Source organism: Mastigoproctus giganteus, chromosome 4 (assembly GCF_048544385.1).
Source record: "Mastigoproctus giganteus isolate SK-2022 chromosome 4, ASM4854438v1, whole genome shotgun sequence".
Lineage (NCBI taxonomy): Eukaryota > Metazoa > Arthropoda > Arachnida > Uropygi > Thelyphonidae > Mastigoproctus > Mastigoproctus giganteus.
In genome coordinates, this window is record NC_143578.1 from 238,860,738 (window position 1) to 238,880,554 (window position 19,817).

At 32.1% G+C, this 19,817-nt stretch overlaps 1 protein-coding gene across 1 annotated transcript in view; it reads right to left on the reverse strand.

Annotated features, from left to right (window-relative positions):
* Positions 1-664: 664 nt before the first annotated feature.
* The window catches only part of LOC150087530 (myosin regulatory light polypeptide 9), a 29,920-nt gene continuing 10,767 nt past the window's right edge, over positions 665-19,817 (reverse strand). Inside the window, exons 2-4 of the mRNA XM_090371247.1 lie at positions 15,838-16,029; positions 7,181-7,410; positions 665-2,219 (exon numbers count right to left, since the gene is read on the reverse strand). Coding sequence (XP_090227373.1) covers positions 2,112-2,219; positions 7,181-7,410; positions 15,838-16,024 — 525 coding nt within the window. The 5' untranslated portion in view covers positions 16,025-16,029 and the 3' untranslated portion in view covers positions 665-2,111. The remainder of the gene's footprint in view (positions 2,220-7,180; positions 7,411-15,837; positions 16,030-19,817) is intronic.

A 19,817-nucleotide genomic window follows, 5' to 3' on the forward strand; every position in this document is an offset into this window, starting at 1 on the left:
CACATCTGTTTTCCTTGTTTTATTCAGTTTTAACAATACTTTTTTTCTTCTAGAGGAAAGACTTCATTATTTCTGTTCAAGAAAAAAAAAAGTTCAGTTTGGGTTTATTCCTTCCTTCCTTCCCCATATTTTACTAACCTTTCATGAGTTTCATGTTTCTTTTTTACTCCTTTATAAATCAATAAATTATGCATATGGGTACAATTCCACTCAGTGATGAAAAATTCAGTAAAAGGAGCTATTTTCCTTCTCTAAATTTTTCATCAAAGTGTTACTTACCAAGTAATTACACTTAGGGATAGCCAGCTAATACTAGAAAAATGTTTTTGTTACAGTAAAATTTTTGTGAGATGATATTCATTGTAAGAGGATTTTACTGTATAAAGATATGAATGCAATAGATAGGTATATTATTTCTCATTTTAAAAAGGTGGATGGGGAAAAAAATGCAAAAAAAAAAAAAATGTTTTCAAAATAAAACAGTTGGCATCCTGGCCATCTCTAAACAACAGCTATTAAACCAACATGCATATCAAAACATTTAGCCATTTAATTTTCACTCAACATTTGCTGAAACTCAATCCTGTATGTGGTAGACAATTTAAGAATTAAGTTTGTTGTATATCAACTTGTATACAAATATAAAACTTAGATCTGATTTTTTTTTTTTTTTAACCAAGTCAGTTTTATTAAAAAGTTATAAAAACTTATCAATTGTATGCAATACAACTACTGCACTTCAAAATGTGCTTTATTATTTTCTTAAAAGTTCATGTGGTATAACAATATTGCTGGAATATATAAACATAATGAAAACTCCCCACCCCTCATGATGAAAGCACCTTTAGAAATAACAAGAACTCAGTTCTGCACAAAGCTGAACAGGCACAAGTGAAACTGCCTCAATATTTTTACATCATATGACTCAATATGATATCAGCAACTATTAACAAAAGGTGTCTCAATCTCTGAAGTATTACTGACATTAACACTATATTCAGATCATTTCTAGAAAATAATGTATAATTACATTAAACATAGAAAAATTATTCAAAGTGATTCTGATATAAAAATTCGTATGTTTGCAAACATGTTAACAAAAAAGCATTTTAAGTACAGTATAAAATGTAATGAAAATATAAATACTATAAAACTATCTGGCAGGTCCACTTTTGGAATGGCTTAGCAACAAAGCTTAAAGCTTAGAAAATTACACTTTGGTAAATGTTACACTTAACTTGTTTTCTTACCAGAACATTATTTACTGAATAACTGAGTGATGCTAATAATAATATTTACAAGGATGATAATACAATAGTAAGCAAACTTTATTATTATTATCATCCCAGGTTGATATGTTTTCTGGAACATGCTGGGTAACCAATTAAAAACTGCAGTGAAAAAAAATTCCAGTCTCAACTACACTACACGTGGGGAGCTGTGCATATCATAAAACAATTATTTAACCTCTACCTATCTGCACTGCCCACAGTACTCCCATTTAGTTCCCCTGTGTGGGACACTAAATGGAAATATTGTGAAGTGGACCATCTTATAGAGAATTAAATAATAACTTTAAACAAAGTGATTATTCAAGAAAAGCTCACTGCAGGGAAGTTAAGAGTCTAGCATTCTTAATTTTTCTTCAGTTTCAATTGAACAACAGACTTGTGGTGGTGCATCATGCAATGATCCACAGGTCATGGCTGTCACCCACTTGTAGTACAGTGGTCTGAAGTGGCAAATTTGATAAAAATTCAGCTATAAATTTTTAAAACTAGAGTTTTCATTCAATAACAACGATGCAGTAATCAAATTTTGAGTCTTATTTGGTGTGTTCCAGAAGGGAAAGGCATGTTGCTTAAGAAACAGACATATTAAACATTATCATGTATAAAAATAATTATAAGCAAACACATTTAAGAGAATTCTATTAAACTTGAGAAATACTGCAAAATACCAAATTCAAATCGCTTATGGGGAATTTGTTTTCAAATTGTTCTGATAACAAAACACAAGTTAAGTATTTAATTTTTTTACAAATGCAATGCCTTAAATACTGAAAAGTTTAAAGCCTAAATATTTTCAATGAAAATGGCTGGCCAGTATTTCTACTGGTCATCTTTGTCCTTGGCCCCATGCTTCAGAATGCGTGTAAATTCCAAATAATCAAACATTCCCTTTTTATTAATGGGTGCTTCTCTATACATTTCATCAACCTAGAAATAGAGTAACAAAATTAATTTTTTTATTTAAAAAATTATGGGAAATTTATTTTTAAAAGAAAGAATTGAAAGATTTCCATAAATCTATAGCAAAAACTGATATACAATTCACGTTACAGTTTCACAAAGATTATGATAATTCCTATTCATAGCTATTTTAACTTCAAACACAAACTATGAAAATAATCTTATCCAGTTTCAATGAATAAAACTGATTCATGAAATCTGTCAGTATGCCTCTTATAAGTTTAAGGTCTTTGAGTAACAGACTAATAACCCAAGACTTAACTAAAATTTGTAGAATGGGATTTCTAGTCAAAAGGTTACTTTTCTTTGCTGACACACACACACACACACACACTAAATATTCTTGTTGATCCGAGTCAAGAATATTTATTCTTGTGTCATTATTTTAATGTACCCTTGATGCTGACCTAAAGAAATGAGTTACTTCTGCAAATTAGTCAGTTGTGTCCTTCATATTTAACTTTAATACAGACTAAAGTTTTCATGCCTGCTTTAAGTGAACAGAATCTAGTGCTCCTTTTATAAAGTCCTCGGACCACATTCAGAAACCAAGGAGGAATCTACAAATAGTATATAAAGTGGCCACTTTAATGGATACACCTATCCTTTTCATGAAGTGGAGCATGCCATCATTAATATTATGTGTTTGTACAATGCAATATAAAGCAGGTAGGCAGATATGAAAGAATGGCAGTACAGATGCAATTCGGTATGAGAATGGACAATATGAAAGATTTAAGTTATTGGGAATGTGGCATGGAGTTGGCACCAGTATGAGTATTTAGAAACTGCAACCCTGCTGGAGTTTTCATGTACAACTGTCACAGGTACATTGAGATTAGTCCAATAACCATATACATCTAGTGAACAGAAATCCTGCGGGTTTCAGTATTTTAACACAGGTACTAATACTTTTTCATAACAGAATGATATAATATGGCTTAATGGCTGCCTGCAGCTGAACTTAATGCTAATACCCCTAAAAATAAATTATTGACCCACAAGTGATCATAGATCTGTGCAGGACACTATTTAAGCTACCCAGTTACAAAAATCATTTCTGTACATTTTCAGTTCACACCAGACCATGGGGACAGAAAGAGGCAATTTTCCCAACTTCATTTAAATGAACTGTTCAACACAAGTGCAGCAAACTTCGTGAGTAGTATAAATTTTGATGAAAACAAGATTTCCACTAAAAACTTGCTTTTTGTTGTTACATGATTCAGTTTTTGTATAGATGCTCTATGCTTAACCTGTAGTATGATGGGGAACTTGATTGGCAAATTAGTTTTTTTATTTTAAGTGTTATTAAAAATATTATTTCAGATAGAGAGAATGAGTTGACTGCACTGAACTGTTTCAACTGTAGAGATACAAAACAAATTTTTTTTTAAATAAAAAAGAGGCTATAATATATCAATAAGTACATGTATATCAACTATACTGATAGGTATACATTTCCATCACTTTTATTTTGCATTGCAAAATAACAGAATACAGCCATTCCCCCAGCTTATGTAATACTGAACTTATGGAAATTCGACTTTACGTAAGTTTTTGCCAGCCAGTGAAAACTTAAAATCATGGAAATGTATTTTGCATCCCGTAGGAATAAATGGAGGTATCGTGAAAATATTGTAATGTGAACCCAATAACACAATGTTTTTTTTTTTGAAATTTGTTCCAAGACCTCAGAAGATGAAATTTTCACTGTATAACTAAGCTATTTATCTCTCTAAAACCTCATTTTTATTATGGAAATTGCACTACCCTTTCAGCATTATCATATGTTCCATTATAAGAAACAATTTAACGTCTTTGTGATATTATTCTAAAATCACATTTCTGGAGGTCACTACCATAAAACAATTTGCACCTTCCAGTTTATTCGGGCACCTCCATAGCCAGGTGGGAAGGAGCAGCATGGGTAGCACACGCTTCTTGATTAGACCGGGGTTCGAGCCCGTCACCACCAAATATGGAGGATGTGGAAAGGTCAGGGAATGACCACCGCATACTCCCTGAGCAATATGGCCTTAGTTGCTAATGCTCCTAAAAACCAAATAACAAACAAACATAACCAGTTTATTGAGCTTTTCTGTTAGCACAATCTATTATAAATGGGTAGTAAACTTGATCTTATTATTTGCCATAATACCGATAACTGGAATTCTGTTGGTTTTTACGTTACAGCATTATGGTGAAATGAGTTCCCCTTCACTAAAATCTTCAAATCATATAAAAAACAAATTCAGAATCTTCTCTTCATTCCTATTTACTTAGTACAATGATAAAGGGAAAGTGACCAGCGAAAAGTGCAAGTGCTGGCAGGGCTAGGAAATGAAATGAAACAATTGATTTAGAAATGAAAATGATTAATTAAGAAGTACGAAGCAAGACAAAGTTTGTCATCTATTGCACAGAATTAGGTCTCACTGCTTCAACAGCGAGTACTATTTTAAGTGCGGACAGTGCGCGTTTTTTTTTTTTTTTTTTTTGATTTGGTAGTTGTTGGCGCATCGGCTTCTGTGGCCATATTGCACCTCCCAAGGTTTTTGCAGTACTTTGATCCAAGCAAGAGGCGGGAATCGAACCCGCGACCTTTGGGTTGCCGGGCAGGTACTTTATCCACTCGGCTAGCCCGGTCGGCTGACAGTGCGCGTATAAAAGAACACATTAAAGGATCAACGTATTTCAGATCAGGGCCAGTCCATCCAAGAGTGATCACAAAACAGCATTCAGGTACAATATTCAATTAAATTTTCTGTTTATACTCTGGGCACAACAACCAAGTCAATAGAGTTTATAATAAACTGTCAATACAAATATTTATCGTATTTAGTAGTCACGGGCTTGAACCATGGTCCACTCAAGGAACACGTGCTTTTCACCCTCGCTCCTGACCACTCTGCTACGTCAGGTCTGATATATAGAAGATAGAAAAGCTATTAATAATATGGATGGAAAAATCAGATACCCCTGAATCTAATGGCCATTAAAGCAAAAAGTATTTATGAAGATACTAAGGATAAGTACGGTGAACCCCAAGCCAAGTTCGTCGAAAGCAATAAGTGGTTTAATAGGTTCAAGCATCGCGCTGGTTTTCAAAACATTAAATTATGCGGTGAAGTTGCCAGTGCCGATTTTACAGCTACAGAGAAATTGTGTTGGGAAAAAACCCCTTCTAAATCTCCACAGCCCTCAATTTCTGCAGCGGCATGCTTATCGGCTGGAGAAGTTGATTCTGGCAATGATGCTCAAAAAGGTAAATCTTGCTGATGTTATGCCAGTCTCCTCTCTCTTTTTGTAATTTTATATTTTTTTCCTGCACATGAGAAAAAAATTGAATAAATAATTCTATTTACATGTTTGGCAAACATTTTTTTTTTGCTTCGATCAAATTTGCGAATGCTGCATAAGCATTTAGGGAAATTCCAACTTATGAAGAGTTCCATGGAATGCAACCCCTACGTAAGTCAGAGAGTGGCTATAACTTAAACAAAAATCAATAAAATAAATTAGCTGTATTTACATGTTTTGTAGGTACAACACGCAAAAGCTTCTCTACAATTAAGACTATCTTAACTGATTCAGAGATAGACAAGATACTTAAAACCTTAACTTAGAAATATGAGCTTGAATCTCATCATTCACAGTCACGAGTTAAATCACAAGAGGATTGCTAGGTTCTGCACTAATGGACGTCTGCCATCCAATAAATGTGGTGCCAAAAAGCACTGAAACATCCATTTAGAAAGGTGGCAGGACACTAATAAGTAACAATACACTTCTCTTAAAAGTATATTGTTGCTATTTAGAAGTGCTATTTATTGGGAGTCCAATAAAGAGGCAAGTACGTTATTATAGCCTTACATTAAAAGATTAAGGGTGAACATGATTTTTTTTAATTAAAAAAGCCCTTGTTTCTACCAGTTATCAAATTGTTTTTTTTTTGAAGCACAAATTCAGCATTTTGATTCAAAGATGCAAAACTCAAATCCTAACTTATCAAAGACATCTACAGTAATATAAGTGATTCTATCTATACAAAAATTTTCACATTTGTTTGTGGACAGTAGAATGGAAATAAGCTTTTTAAAATCACTTTCACTTATTATGGCTGAACATGAATTTACTTTGGTTACGAATAAATATGATTTGGAAAGATAATACGTGGTAAATATTACTATAAGTACACAAAACAATGATACTTTTTCGTGTGAAAAATTAGCTTACTGGAATGATACATTTAGCAATTAAAATTCCTGCATCTCAAATATTCCAATTACAAAACTAATATGGCAATGTTTGAACTTCAACACTGGAATTCTCTCACACTAGACTAGTTTTGCAACTGCTTACCATAACATTCCAATAACTGATTTTCATGTAAAAAAAAAAAAAGACATATTTGGCATTTTCTTTATGAGTTTATAAATTATTCAAAAATTAGATTACTAGTATATGAAACTCAATAAGCATTATACAGATGCAAAAAGTAGGATGGACTGTGGTCCTGGAATAACGCAAGTAGACACTGGGATAAACATTGTGGGATTAAACCAGTACTCTGCCAGAAATAATGCAAACCCCATTTTTAATAGTTATTATAATGGCTGCAATAAAAGCAATGAAGTTGTAAATGCCTTTGACATCTGTCATATAACACATCTAATGTGAACTTGTGTACGAGTGCTTGTACACAAGTAGGCAAAATAGTTTTCTATAGGATGTTACACTCAGTTCACTCCAACTTTAATCTTGACACAAATACATTTCATCAATTAAAGCTCTTGGTGGACAGTTGCTAAAAATTACAGCAATACTTCACTCAAAAATGTATATTTACATCAAGATTAGAGTGAAGAGAATTTACAGAAAAAAAAAAAAAAAAAAAAATTGTAGAATACAACATTACAACTTACATCATCATCTGTAAACCGATCCCCCATTGTAGTCAGAAGCTCTCTTAACCTTTCTTCGTGAATATATCCAGAGTTATCTTCATCGAAACAGGCAAATGCATTTTTAATAACATCTTCAGGGTCTGTTCCTTGAAGACGTTCTCCAAATAATGTTAGAAACATAGTAAAGTTAATAGGCCCAGGAGCTTCATTCATCATGCCTTCGAGGAAACCATCATCAGGATTCTTTCCTAATATAAAAATAAAATTACTGCTATGTCTAACTCAATAAGCATTGCACAGATGAAGAGAAAGTAGAGCACTGTTACAACATTTCACAGTAGGATAAATATTTTGAGTAGAATTTTGCCACTTAAGAGTGGTTAAGTTCTTTTATATTAAAATTCCCACCTTAGGAACTTCACTAGATTAAGTTAAATTATAGTAAAATGTTTACATTCAATTCTTAATTTCATGAATTTTTTGCAACAATGCAAAAAAAAAAAAAATAAATAAATAAATAAATAATAATAAATAAAAGTAATGAGCAGGCATGCTACTGCATAGCAACACTACTTTTAGGAAAAAAATAAGCGAGAAATACTTCAAAATGGTGCACTTAAAATTATGTTCTTTATTTCGACAATACATTGAATAATGAGAGTAAATATCTAGAAACAGCAATCATATTGCCAAAAAAAAAAAAAAAAAATATTCACAGACTTTCAACGTCTCAGAGAGAGAAAAATCTAAGCAGAAACCCGAACTCTGAGAAAAATTGCACACACATTTTACAGCCAATACTGATTTTTTTTTTTATGGATACACTTTTCTAATTAAAAAAGTAATCAATAATACTGATCAAAACTGGAAAGATTAGGCACATTAAAATTCAGACATGATTTTAATAGTTATTTGAACATTTAAATCTAGGGAAAAAGGAGTGCTCACCACTAGATTAATATGTTATGAAATGAAGAGCAAAGTTAAACACAGCAGAGATTAGCAACAATTTCTCCTAGTTGGTGATAACACAATGTGTAGCCCTTTATTGATGAGAGTTTAAAATTCTTTGCTGTTTTAATTTTATGCTGTATTAAGAACAATGCTACCATATTGTATGAACTCCTAATCAAGAGCTAATAAATGGAATTAATTAATAATTGCATAATGTAAATATCTATGCTATAATTCAACTTTCTACTGAAGAAGTTTTGAAGACAAGTCCTCAAGCAGTCAATGCAAGTATCACAAAGAAATTCTGTCCTGTAAATTTCTAAAAATTTAATCGTCTCTCCTACACTGCTAAATGTAGGATACATTAATAATGAATTATACAATTAAAATGTGATATATGTTAATTTAATTTATATATCACATTAGAAATTGGTCAGGGAAGTAAGGAGACATTGTTAGACAGATTAGCATAAGGTTACTATTCTTCCTCCCCACCTCCAAATCTGAGGAACAAAATGACTTCAACATAAGGCTGTTGCCCACTGAGAAAGATTTCATGATGTAACATGCAGAATACAGCCTGAAGTGAGCCAAATGTGTTAATTTACAGTTCTTGTGAGCCACAAGAAATATAAATTTTCTGAGCCATATTCTAATATTTGGGAACAATTCCATGGCAGATGGTCAATTCTGGGAGATTGCCTTCAAATGGCAGATGTCTGCTAACCTTAGATTGGCACTTTTATTTTTTAGATTCTCCTACAGGTTAATCAAGCTGTCAAATTTTTGATTGTGATTTTCAGAGTAACTCTGGAATGAGAGTTATCTTATCAATATCCATCATGATTCCAAACTACACTACTGTAGGTTTAATACAATTATCAAGATGTGCTGGTAATCAGACATACTGTAAAATGCCTAAGAAGATACATTACACCACTATCTCCTTAGGCATTCTATTTCCTTATATACTTTCAAGTTTCACAACTTTTCAGATCCAACTGTGATATAGTTAAAAACTTCCAATCTTATTTGCATGAAAAAATCTGCCAAGGCTTTTTAGTTTGGGTTCAGTGCATGCAGAATACCTGGCAGTAGCTTATGTTGCAATCCAGTCAATTTTCAGTGCCCTGGTGACTCAAGTCATAGCTTGCCAGTTCTTATGGTACTCAGTTCATATAATTTTTTGGGTATAAGAGGCCAAAAGATTTTGGACTGGCACGTGGAGTGCTAACCACACATATGCCACTTAACTAACTCACTGCAAGTTAGCGCAGCAGGTGTCATGGAAATAGGACATTATGCTTTCGTGCAATTGGTGCTCAAGTGTGTTTTGCAATTTTTGTAGCTGAGTAAGATAGTGGGTGCTAAGGAACAGCATACTTGCATCAAATTGTCATAAATCTGGGAAAACAGCTTCAATTTGTGCCCTGTTTGCTATGATGAACAAAAAGTTTTCTGTGTGCAGAAATCTACAGGCACACACAGGCTAGAAAGGTCAAACTTTCTTCCCAAGGCCATAAGAGGATGAAAGCTGGGTTTATGGCTATGACTAGGGATGTAAAACCAGTTATGACTGAAACCGGTTATTTGAGCAGATTTATAACTATTCGATAACCAGTTATTTCCTTTATTTAGTGCATTATAAAATTTGAATGGTACTCTACTGGATAATTGACAAGATTGTAGTTTTTGTTAACATAATTTTCTGAAAGAGCACATATTTTATGTTATACTGTCATTCAATGCTACAAGCATCACTGTCGTGTTTCAATATCTTTAGAGATAGACAAATAAATAAGTAATCAAATGATAGTGAATATTTATATGCAAAATAGATCTAAAATCGTTTTGTTTTATAATGATATATATCGTGATTTGTTTTTATTGTATGAGTGTGGTGTTGTTTTATTTCAAGTACGTAATAAATTCATTAGATATTTTGACTGCAGTGAATTTGTTTGCATATCACAAGATCATTTATTAGTCCTTGATTATTTTCCCGTTTAATTTTTTTGGAACAGAGTTTTATATCAGTCATATTTTATTATATTAATTTATTTAAAATTATTTTAGGAGTTTTTCAAGATGAATTGAAAGAAATCAGAAGTACGGAATTATTTTAAAAACCGATCAGCATTCTGCTTGCTGTTCTCAATGTTCCATCACTATACAGTGCAAAGGTTCCACAACAGGACTGCGAAATCATCTATGCAAACACAACATTACATTTGAAGATGACAATGCCACTCCTGACTCTGCAAAGAAACAAAAAATTGAAAGTGGTTCTATATTGACATATAGAAAACATGAAAGTTTAGGCAAACTGTTGTCTGAATGTGTGGTGAAAGATAATTTTTCAATTAGTGCAATAACTAATTCTAGAGCTGTTAGCAAATTTATCATGAAAAGGGGCTATGAAATGCCAGAGTCGAGCAACAGTAAGAAAGTTAATCGTTTCATTTTGTAAGGAGGTAAAATTGAAACAGAAAGATGAATTCATAAAGTTAATTAACAATGTCAAATTTTCTATAATGGTTGATGAGTGGACTAGTGCTACTATGAAGCATTATCTTAATGTGACTTTACACCTAGAAAAAAGTAATTACAATTTGGGACTGATTTACATAAAAGGTAGTTGCAATGCCCTCCACACTAAAGAAATTGTCAAGAATAAACTACAAGAATTTGGCATTGAATTCGAAAATGACATTGTTGCATCTACACATGACAGTGTAAAGGTGATGCAAAAGTATGGTTTGTTAACTGGAGTTGAGAACCAGTTATGTTATAGTCATACTATTCACTTAGCTGTTCTTGACGTTTTTTATCAAAAGAAAAAGGAATCACTTGACAAAGAGGTTAATGAAGATGAAACTGATGATGTATCCAATTCTGATGATGACTTACAATTATAAAATAATTTAGATATTTCTTATCAGAAAAATAATGAACTGGAGTTAACAGAAAATTTAAATACAGTTGTAACGCATTCCCGAGCACTTATAGAAGTTTTTAAAAAATTCAATTCTTAAAAAATATATAGTTGAAGAAAAGGGGGAAGATTTGTCATTACTTCTAGATGTGAAAACTAGATCGAATTCATTCCAATGTTTGAAAGATTAGTTCTTGTTAAAAATTGAATTTAAAAAAAAAACAAAAAAAAAAACAACAACTCGTACAAGATATGGGACAAAATCGTGTATATTACAAGAGTGATTTCAAATTTATGGAATTATTAATAAAAATCTTAAAACCAATAGAATTAGGTACAGTGGAACTTAGCAAAGAAACTGACATTGATGACTGTAGAAGGTATTTTAAAATTCATGTTTACAAAACTTGAAGAAATAGACAATGATTTAAGTATCAAAATGTTAGCATTAAAAATAAAGTTTTCGAACGCAGGAATAAAAAAATATCTCTAATGAAATTTTTAGAAATGGGGAAACCTGCCTAAAAACAATCAAGATGATCTAAGCTATGTTCAAAAGTCAGTTTTATATCCATTTACAAAAACATTAATTATGAGACTATTTTTCCTAATAAAGATACAAGTTTCTGAAAATAATGTTACTATGACAGATAGTTCCAAAACAAACAAATAGTATCACTGACATAAATATCACTTGTCGATGAATTAAGAGCGACTATTGACTGCTGTTTCAAGTCCAATAATTGTTCGAAAACTGATGACATTCAGAAAGAAATAATTCTTTGAAAGGACGGGACAATGCACAAAAACTTCGGGAAATCTTCATAATGCTCTATTAACAGTAAAGCCAACTTACACTGCTACAGAACAAATTTTTTCTACGTGCTCTGCTATGCAAACTAAGATTAGAAATAGAATTAATCCCGAACTTTTAGATGCACTTGTTTACTTAAAGTACTACTTTTTGAAAAAATATTTTCAAACTTTATATTGTTTGTTTTGATTGTAAAAATTATTTAATAAGCAATAAATAAATATTTTTACTTTTATATTATCAATTTGTTTGTAATTCATGTTATTAATAAAAAAAATTGCAATTGTCAGTGGCATTTTGTTGTACTACTTCCTATAAGCCAAAAAATGCATCAGTTAGCTGATTATCTAGGTCGTACCAAACATCAAGGGTATTGCCATCTTAACAATTCAGAAATTCCTTCTGTCAGGCCAAACTGTAAATCTACATCAGGATCCTAAGGGACTATTTGAGGAAGGATTTCAGGAGAAAATGCCTAGAGAAATGGTGCACAAAGTTGGCTTCTGCATCACAACAAATGCACTAGTCCATATGGACTTGTTGGTTCAATAGTTTTTAGCCAAGAAGGGGGAGGGAGAATGGTCCCACACCCTCATTCTTCTGACTTGGTCCCCATGATTTCTTTCTGTTCCCCAAATTGTAAATCCAGTTAAATGGAAAAAGATTTGAAGGCTGAATTGCAGAAACAGTTATACAGCAACATGAAACAGTTCTGGAGTTGCTTCAAACATTGTGAACAAGTGCTGGGATTGATGTATAAATTGTGGAGGGGACTACTTTGAAATTTGAAGGGTATAATGCTAACATGTTAGGTCTAAATTGTATGGCTCCTGTTCCAAAACTTTTGGCTCACACCTCATACTTTGCCTGTACAAATGCCAGTGCTAACATTTAACATGGTTAATTTTCCTGAGTACAGATGCACAAGCATGTATCACTATTCTGTTTTGCTGACTATTCTTTGATACATATATCACATTATGTGAATAAGACAGCCATCATAAGGGCAAGTATTCCACTCCAAGAAAGGCTTGGATATAATAAGATGGAGCAGAAGACCAAATCCATAAGGCACATACATCAAGATTTTCCCTTTTGAGTGGAGAGAATTGCTTTGTAATAAAGCCTTCAAGTTTATATAGAAATCAAGAAATGAAAGTTTATATGAAGAAAAGAAACAACCAAAGTTTAATGCGTGCCCTATTTGTTTAGCAAACAAGTTCTAAATTCAGCAATGTTCTATTACCAAAAACATAATTAAAATAAAAAACCACAGGAAACAATTTAGTGCTAGATCAACTGTAGTAGTGTAATTATCACAAAGCAAATTTTTGATAAATACCACCAAGATGTCAAATTTTTACTTATTATATACTATCCAAATAGAAACCACCTATGCATAGCCTTGCATTTTTCCAAACAGACTGAGGAAATGTTGAAATACTTTCCACATTTTCTCGTATAGTAATAGCAACATTCATTACTTGATGCAAAAGTTTTATTTTTATGCAATCTGTGCCGAGTTCCTTCAATCACTTTTCGGCAAAAACCTATGCATAACTTCAATTAAAAAAAACTGTTGGAAACAATTTTTTTTTTTTTTTATGTATACATAGGGAAGGAACAAATAGATTTCTTTACTTTCTTTTATCTAAAAAAGAGTATAAGATGCCTTTACCAAAAGATGCTTATTTGGCAAGACAGTGTACATGTGAGGAAATGGGTAAAATGCCATCACAATATTTAGAATACCCCTTAATGTTCTAAATTTTTAACTTTAGGGTGGATTTGATTTTGAAAACAATCAAGTCATTTGGAACAAATACAAAAATTACACACAGAAATTGCACAGCGAGACATGGGGAGAAAAAAAAAATTTTTTTTTTTCTTTTCTAAAAAAAACTTATGCCAAAAATAATTTTATTAAATTGTTTATAAAAATAATTTTATTCAAAAACCATGACATATGCCAAAAATAATTTTATGCCACTCCCAAAATTTTGTAATTCTTTTACATCCTGCCATTTTTTCATTCCTTATTGTAAAACTGATGGGGAATGCTTTCCATCAACTTACTTTATTTCACACCAAAAACATGCAGACAAGAGTAACAGAGAAGTGTGATGCTAAGCACAAGTTTAGCCAAGATGATCTGAACCTAACTGCATCCAGTTATATTAGCTTTCAGAGAGGAAAGAAAGTGTCCAGAGCTCATTGGCCAATTGAGTATGAAATACATGAAGAAATAAACATCATGCATTTTTAATGTATTATTCAATAATTCTATTTAATCAATTACATCAATATATGCAATGAAAAGAAATAAGAGTGAGAGAAATGCAGATATGATGTTTAAATCCAGGGATACCTTTTAGGACATGTGATAGCTCCAGATGCTGCAACACCCTCTTTGGAAAGCTCTGCTCTAGTGCTTCAAAATTTCTACATATGATGATTGACCTTGTGGGGCAATTCCATTAGGGATATTGGAGTTCATCACTGCAGACCACATTTTCTTTACACACCATATTAAAAATACCATGTTTCAATCACTGGTTATTTTCCTAAAACAACACATTATTTTGTTCAGCTACTCTTGAAAGATCAGAACAGATAGTGTTTGCTATTGGTTATTCTGTATGATAATCTTCACATAAATTTTGTGTTCAAGGGTTCTTTCAAAATGATTCTATTATCAAAATTGAATTCTTCAGTCATCATTCTTATAATTACCCATCTATATTAACAAATCAAGTAGATCTTAACACATTCTATGGTCCTGTGGGAGGTTTTTTTTTATGTGAAACCTCCAAACACAAAAAAGGTATTAGAACCTATAGTATATAGTACTGTATACAAATTGAAAGCTGAGAAGTCAGATTGTTTTTGACATTAGGGCTTAATTTCTGTGGACTAGTTTTCAGGGAATACATAAGGAAGGTTGTTCCAGAAAACAAAAGAGGGAATAAATGAGAAAAAGTTGGTTATGAAAGTGCAAAGTTGGATAGTGAATGGATGTAGAATGCAGCTCATGTTAAAACTGGTTTGGAAGAGAGTGGGGAAATTACAGATGCCACTTCAGAAGAACAGAGCCCATGGAAATATCTATAGAAAAGGCATGCAGCAGAAACTGAACACCTACAGGACAGACAGTGGAAAGGGTTGGTAAGAGACTAGTCAATTAAACTGAACTGTCCTCTTTTGAATGGAGACAAATCTAAAGGTTTTGATGGGGAGCAATATTCCATGGTAGGACAGATTTGTACAGAGTGAGTGGTAGTTGTTTGGAAGAAAAGCAATGTTGAGAGCAAAAAAGAAAAAAAAAAAAAAAAAAACTTAGTTTTTTGATGCAGAAGAAGCAATATTTATTATGTTCTTATGCCAAGAGAGATTAGAAGTCAGGGTATCCTTAATATAGATACATGACCTTGTCTAGAAATCTGCATGTCAAAGATAAGCATAGGGAGCAGTAGACTTTGTGAGAAAAAATAAGTTTCAGAAGGACTGAACTTAACTAAGTTCTCTTTATTCCGTTGGAGAATTATCTGGATATTGGTAACTTAGTGATTGGATGATGCCTTTATATATCATTGTGGAAAACTTTCCACACTGCTGCAAGCAGAAATACAAGCCTCAGTAATTTGCAATTACACCTCCTACACCAGACAAATCAAAGCATTGCTTTATAACTAAGTTTGGACTAATGTTACAATTTTTGCATGCAGTTAATCAATATTTTAATAAGATATTATACTCTTATTATTGGTACTTTATATCTTCCTATAAAAAGATATTTAACACAAATAATCTTTGAACCCACAAAATGGTATATGTAGAGATTTACAAATCTGAATTAAGGCCTAAACCTTAATTCTCATTTCATTACAGCATTTTTATGACATCACATAATTTAAAAGTTAAATTGATGTTCTGTATGATTATTAAGCAGAATACTTGTAAAGTTAAACTTACCTAAAGAGGCTAACATATCATGCAGATCTTCCTTATCAATGAACCCATCTCTGTTCTGATCAATCATATTAAATGCTTCTTTAAATTCTTGGATCTGAGCTTGATCAAACATTGCAAAAACATTAGATGTTGCACGCTGGGCCCGTTTCTTTGTAGGACCACGACCTTTAGCTTTTCGGCTGGACATCTTGGCTGAATTGAAAAATTACTGTGATGATAAACCTATAATAATTAAATTTGAACAGAACAGCACAGCACAATATTTTATAGGAGTTACCTAAAATAAACAACTCCAAAATAGAATGTTGCAATTTTTCTAAGGAAATGTTTAAAAACTTAATTTAAAACCACACACAAGCAAAATAACAAAGCAAATGCTAACTGGGTCTTAAAGCTACAAGTCACAGCTTTCTCAGTTTCAATGTTCATGTTAATTTTCACTTTCTCTATTTTTTCAAGGCTTTTCAAATAGTGAATTTATAATTAATGTTTGTAGGAATCAAAATGCAGAACTGAATTATTAAATAAAGCATTAATTAAGATGTGCTTTGGTCTATATATTAATAAAAAACAGATGTGCTAAAAAGGGGAGAAAAAACTGGGTTTAGTTGTGAAAGCAGCATTTAATTTTTTTTTTTCCCTTTACTAAATCTGAATCTGAAGTAAAAATTAGATTTTAATCATGGCCAAAGCTAATATTGAACTATAAAAAAATTTCCTAAAGGCAGTCAAAAACATAAGGTAAAAAATGATGCAGTTTACACACTTAAATTATGTTAAAGCTAAGACTATATTTTTATCAATAAGATTTAGATAACTAATATTTCACTCAACTAACTCTTATATAAAACTAATTATAAAGTGCTAAATACTATATGAACTAAATCTTAGAAATATCCATTTCCTGAGTCACTATGTAAACTCTGCATCACTGACCTTCAAAAAAGGTAGGAAAATATAATTTTTTTTTAAATATAAGCTAATTCTGCAGAGAAACTTTGCTTACCTGATATTTTCAATGTGGAAAAAAAAAAAAAAAAAAACTATTCAATGCAAGAAGTGTTTGATTCCTGCAATAAACAACCTAAAACAGTTATCTTCATTAAATAGTTACTAATTTGTGATAATTTATTTCTGTCTTTGAAAAATAATCTGAATTCTCATCCTTCAAAGTGAGTGGATTGTGTTGAGAAAGCCAAAAGGATATTACAGTTGCAGTTATATGCTGGGTAGCTCTAACTGGTTGATTATAATTAATGCTCCTAGAATTGCAATTTACATCACCCTAGCAAGAAGATCTGGAAGCTGTTCATTTGCAATAAACAAGAATTTTGGAAATAACTTGTCTAACTGTCAATGAATAATGAAAATTACAATGGCTTTTCTAAGAAAGAAAAGCTCTCCATACTAATATGTATACTAGTATGATAAGTAAATGAAACACTGGTGCCAAGCTGGGAAAACTCTGCATAAAACATTAAAACAAAGTATGAAAATCAAACTGCAAAGCTTGCTACAAACTGAACCCACCAAGAGTGACAAAATTCTGCTTATGTCCAAATAATATATCTTTGTAATTATGACAGCAAAGCTGAATCACACTTTTATTCCTGTGACATTTAAGTTGGTTAAATACACAGGTGCACTACAATTTTAGGAATACAAAAGAAAAACCGGTATTTTCTAAAGGTTTATCCAATGTAGTAAAGCATTTAAATGTAATATGTTACAATGCTACACACTATGCACTGCTTATCATTTCAAACTGTACTATGGTCTTGAATTACAACAATTACAACGAATGCAAGTCACAATAACAATTTTATTATAACTGGATAGCACACAGAATACCAACAACACTCATCACAGCTTAAAGAAAGGTCCAAAAAGAAAGATGACAAATCATGCACACCAGTAAGTAGATATAAGCAACATCAATATAGCATCTACAGGAAAATACAAGAGCTTAGATATGAACAATGGACAATTAATAAGTAGTGCTAACCCATTTCAAAACACTGGAGGACATTTTCCTCCTGTTCATTAAGGGTGCACTTAATGTCACCTAGCTGTGTCCAGCCATAGTTAACAATACAATAGCCTTTCAAAACTTTGTTTCAGGGAGGGAGCATGCATAAAAACCACTTAAATGTAATTTAAACTATTTCCAGTTAACTGTGTATTATTATCATTATTTTTTTTTACCCCTCAAACTTTACAAACTAAGCTGAAATTTTTACGTTCACTCATTTCAAAGGACTAAGTTCAAGTTTATTCCTTTTGAGACTGAAGTTTCTTAATGGCTTTTTCACCTAGGTCTGCAGCCAGCCAATCTCATGTGGGAGGTGCAACGCATCCTCCTTTACCCCAAAAACATGAGCTGTCATGGTTTGCATCACAAAAACAAAACATACAGGCCTAACAAACAGACAAAACACATTGCTTATACTCATCTGTTTACTTTTATTTATTTACACAACCAAACTAAATTAATTTGAGAATTATGCTTTTGTAGTGAAATTAAGTACACTGATTATTCTAGGGTGGAGGCCCTTTAATGAACATTAAGAAACACAAAGTTCTGTACAGTAAGCAAAAGATGAATTAAAAATATAGCTTGGCATATGATAATAGGAACTTATCGCACAAATACATCATTCCTATAAATTTCTATACTGCACGTAGCCAAATCACTATGAACACTAGGATAATGATTATTTTATATCTACTGTCACAAATATATATTGTGGGAGTAGATAAAAGTAAGGCAACCAAATTTTGTCCTCCTCAATGCTGAGTTTTTAAAAATTGAATTGTCCTTTAAATAAAAACAAAAAATTACACTACTTGCTAAAATCTAAATAAGTTGAGAAAATTATCTAATTTCAGAATGGGGAAAAACACACAACAAATGTGTGCGCAACCATGCATAGCAGAAGTTAAAGTGTAAGTTAAGTGAAACACTCACTATTAGTCTTCATCAACATTTATGAAATATGGTAGAGAATGACAAAATAAATATTTTTGTTTTTAAAATCAGGCTGCTAGAAGCTAAGATAGAGATTTAAAATGTAAGCATGACATGCGTGCAAGTTACACCACGGCTTCAGTGTAGGGGTAATGATTGCGTCATGCATCACTGTTAGGTACGCCGTCACATCATTTCATGCCAACCAGGCTAGCCGGATGAGTAAAGTGCCTGCCTAGCAACTCAAACGTCGCGGGTTCGAATCCCGCTTCGGGATTGGATTAAAGTACTGCAAAAACCTTGGGAGGTGCATTATGGCCACAGAAGCCGATGTGCCAACAACTAGAATTAAAAAAAAAAAAAAAAATCATTTCATGTCGCATTTGTGGTAATTTTTGTCAATCCATGGGTGCAAGTTACTCCCATGTGAAAATTGCCTGGGGCCATGCCTAAAGAAGTTTCCCCTAAAAAAAATAAATTAAATCTATCCAGATGTAGAGGTTCCACTACATTAATCAGAAAAATAAATTAAAACAATTTATATTTCATCAGTTAAATAAATGAGAAAAGAAACTTGCATATATCAGATTTCTGATGTTATAATTCTATTATTTTTTTCATTATACAGCTCAAAGTTTGAGCTTTTAATGCATTTGGTATACCAGGAACCATTTTTCAGGTTCATAAAACTTCTCTGGCAAATACATTCAAAATGGAATTCCATTCTAATATTAAAGAAAACTACCCCTCTTATAATAAAACAAAATTAGTATAAAAGTTACTTTTAAAATTGGAAAAAAAAAAAATCCCCTTGGTTTAGCCTATGATGCTTAATGAAAAAACCTCCTGAACTATTTAAAACATGAATATAAGATTAAATTTGTCAAAATTGTGATTTTCCAATGATATAACTACAGTGCAGAGGCAAGTATTAGCATTAGTAGTTGCAAATGATGTAAGAAAGCAAGCTTACACAGCATCAGCCAGAAAAAAAAAAAAAAGGACACTACCC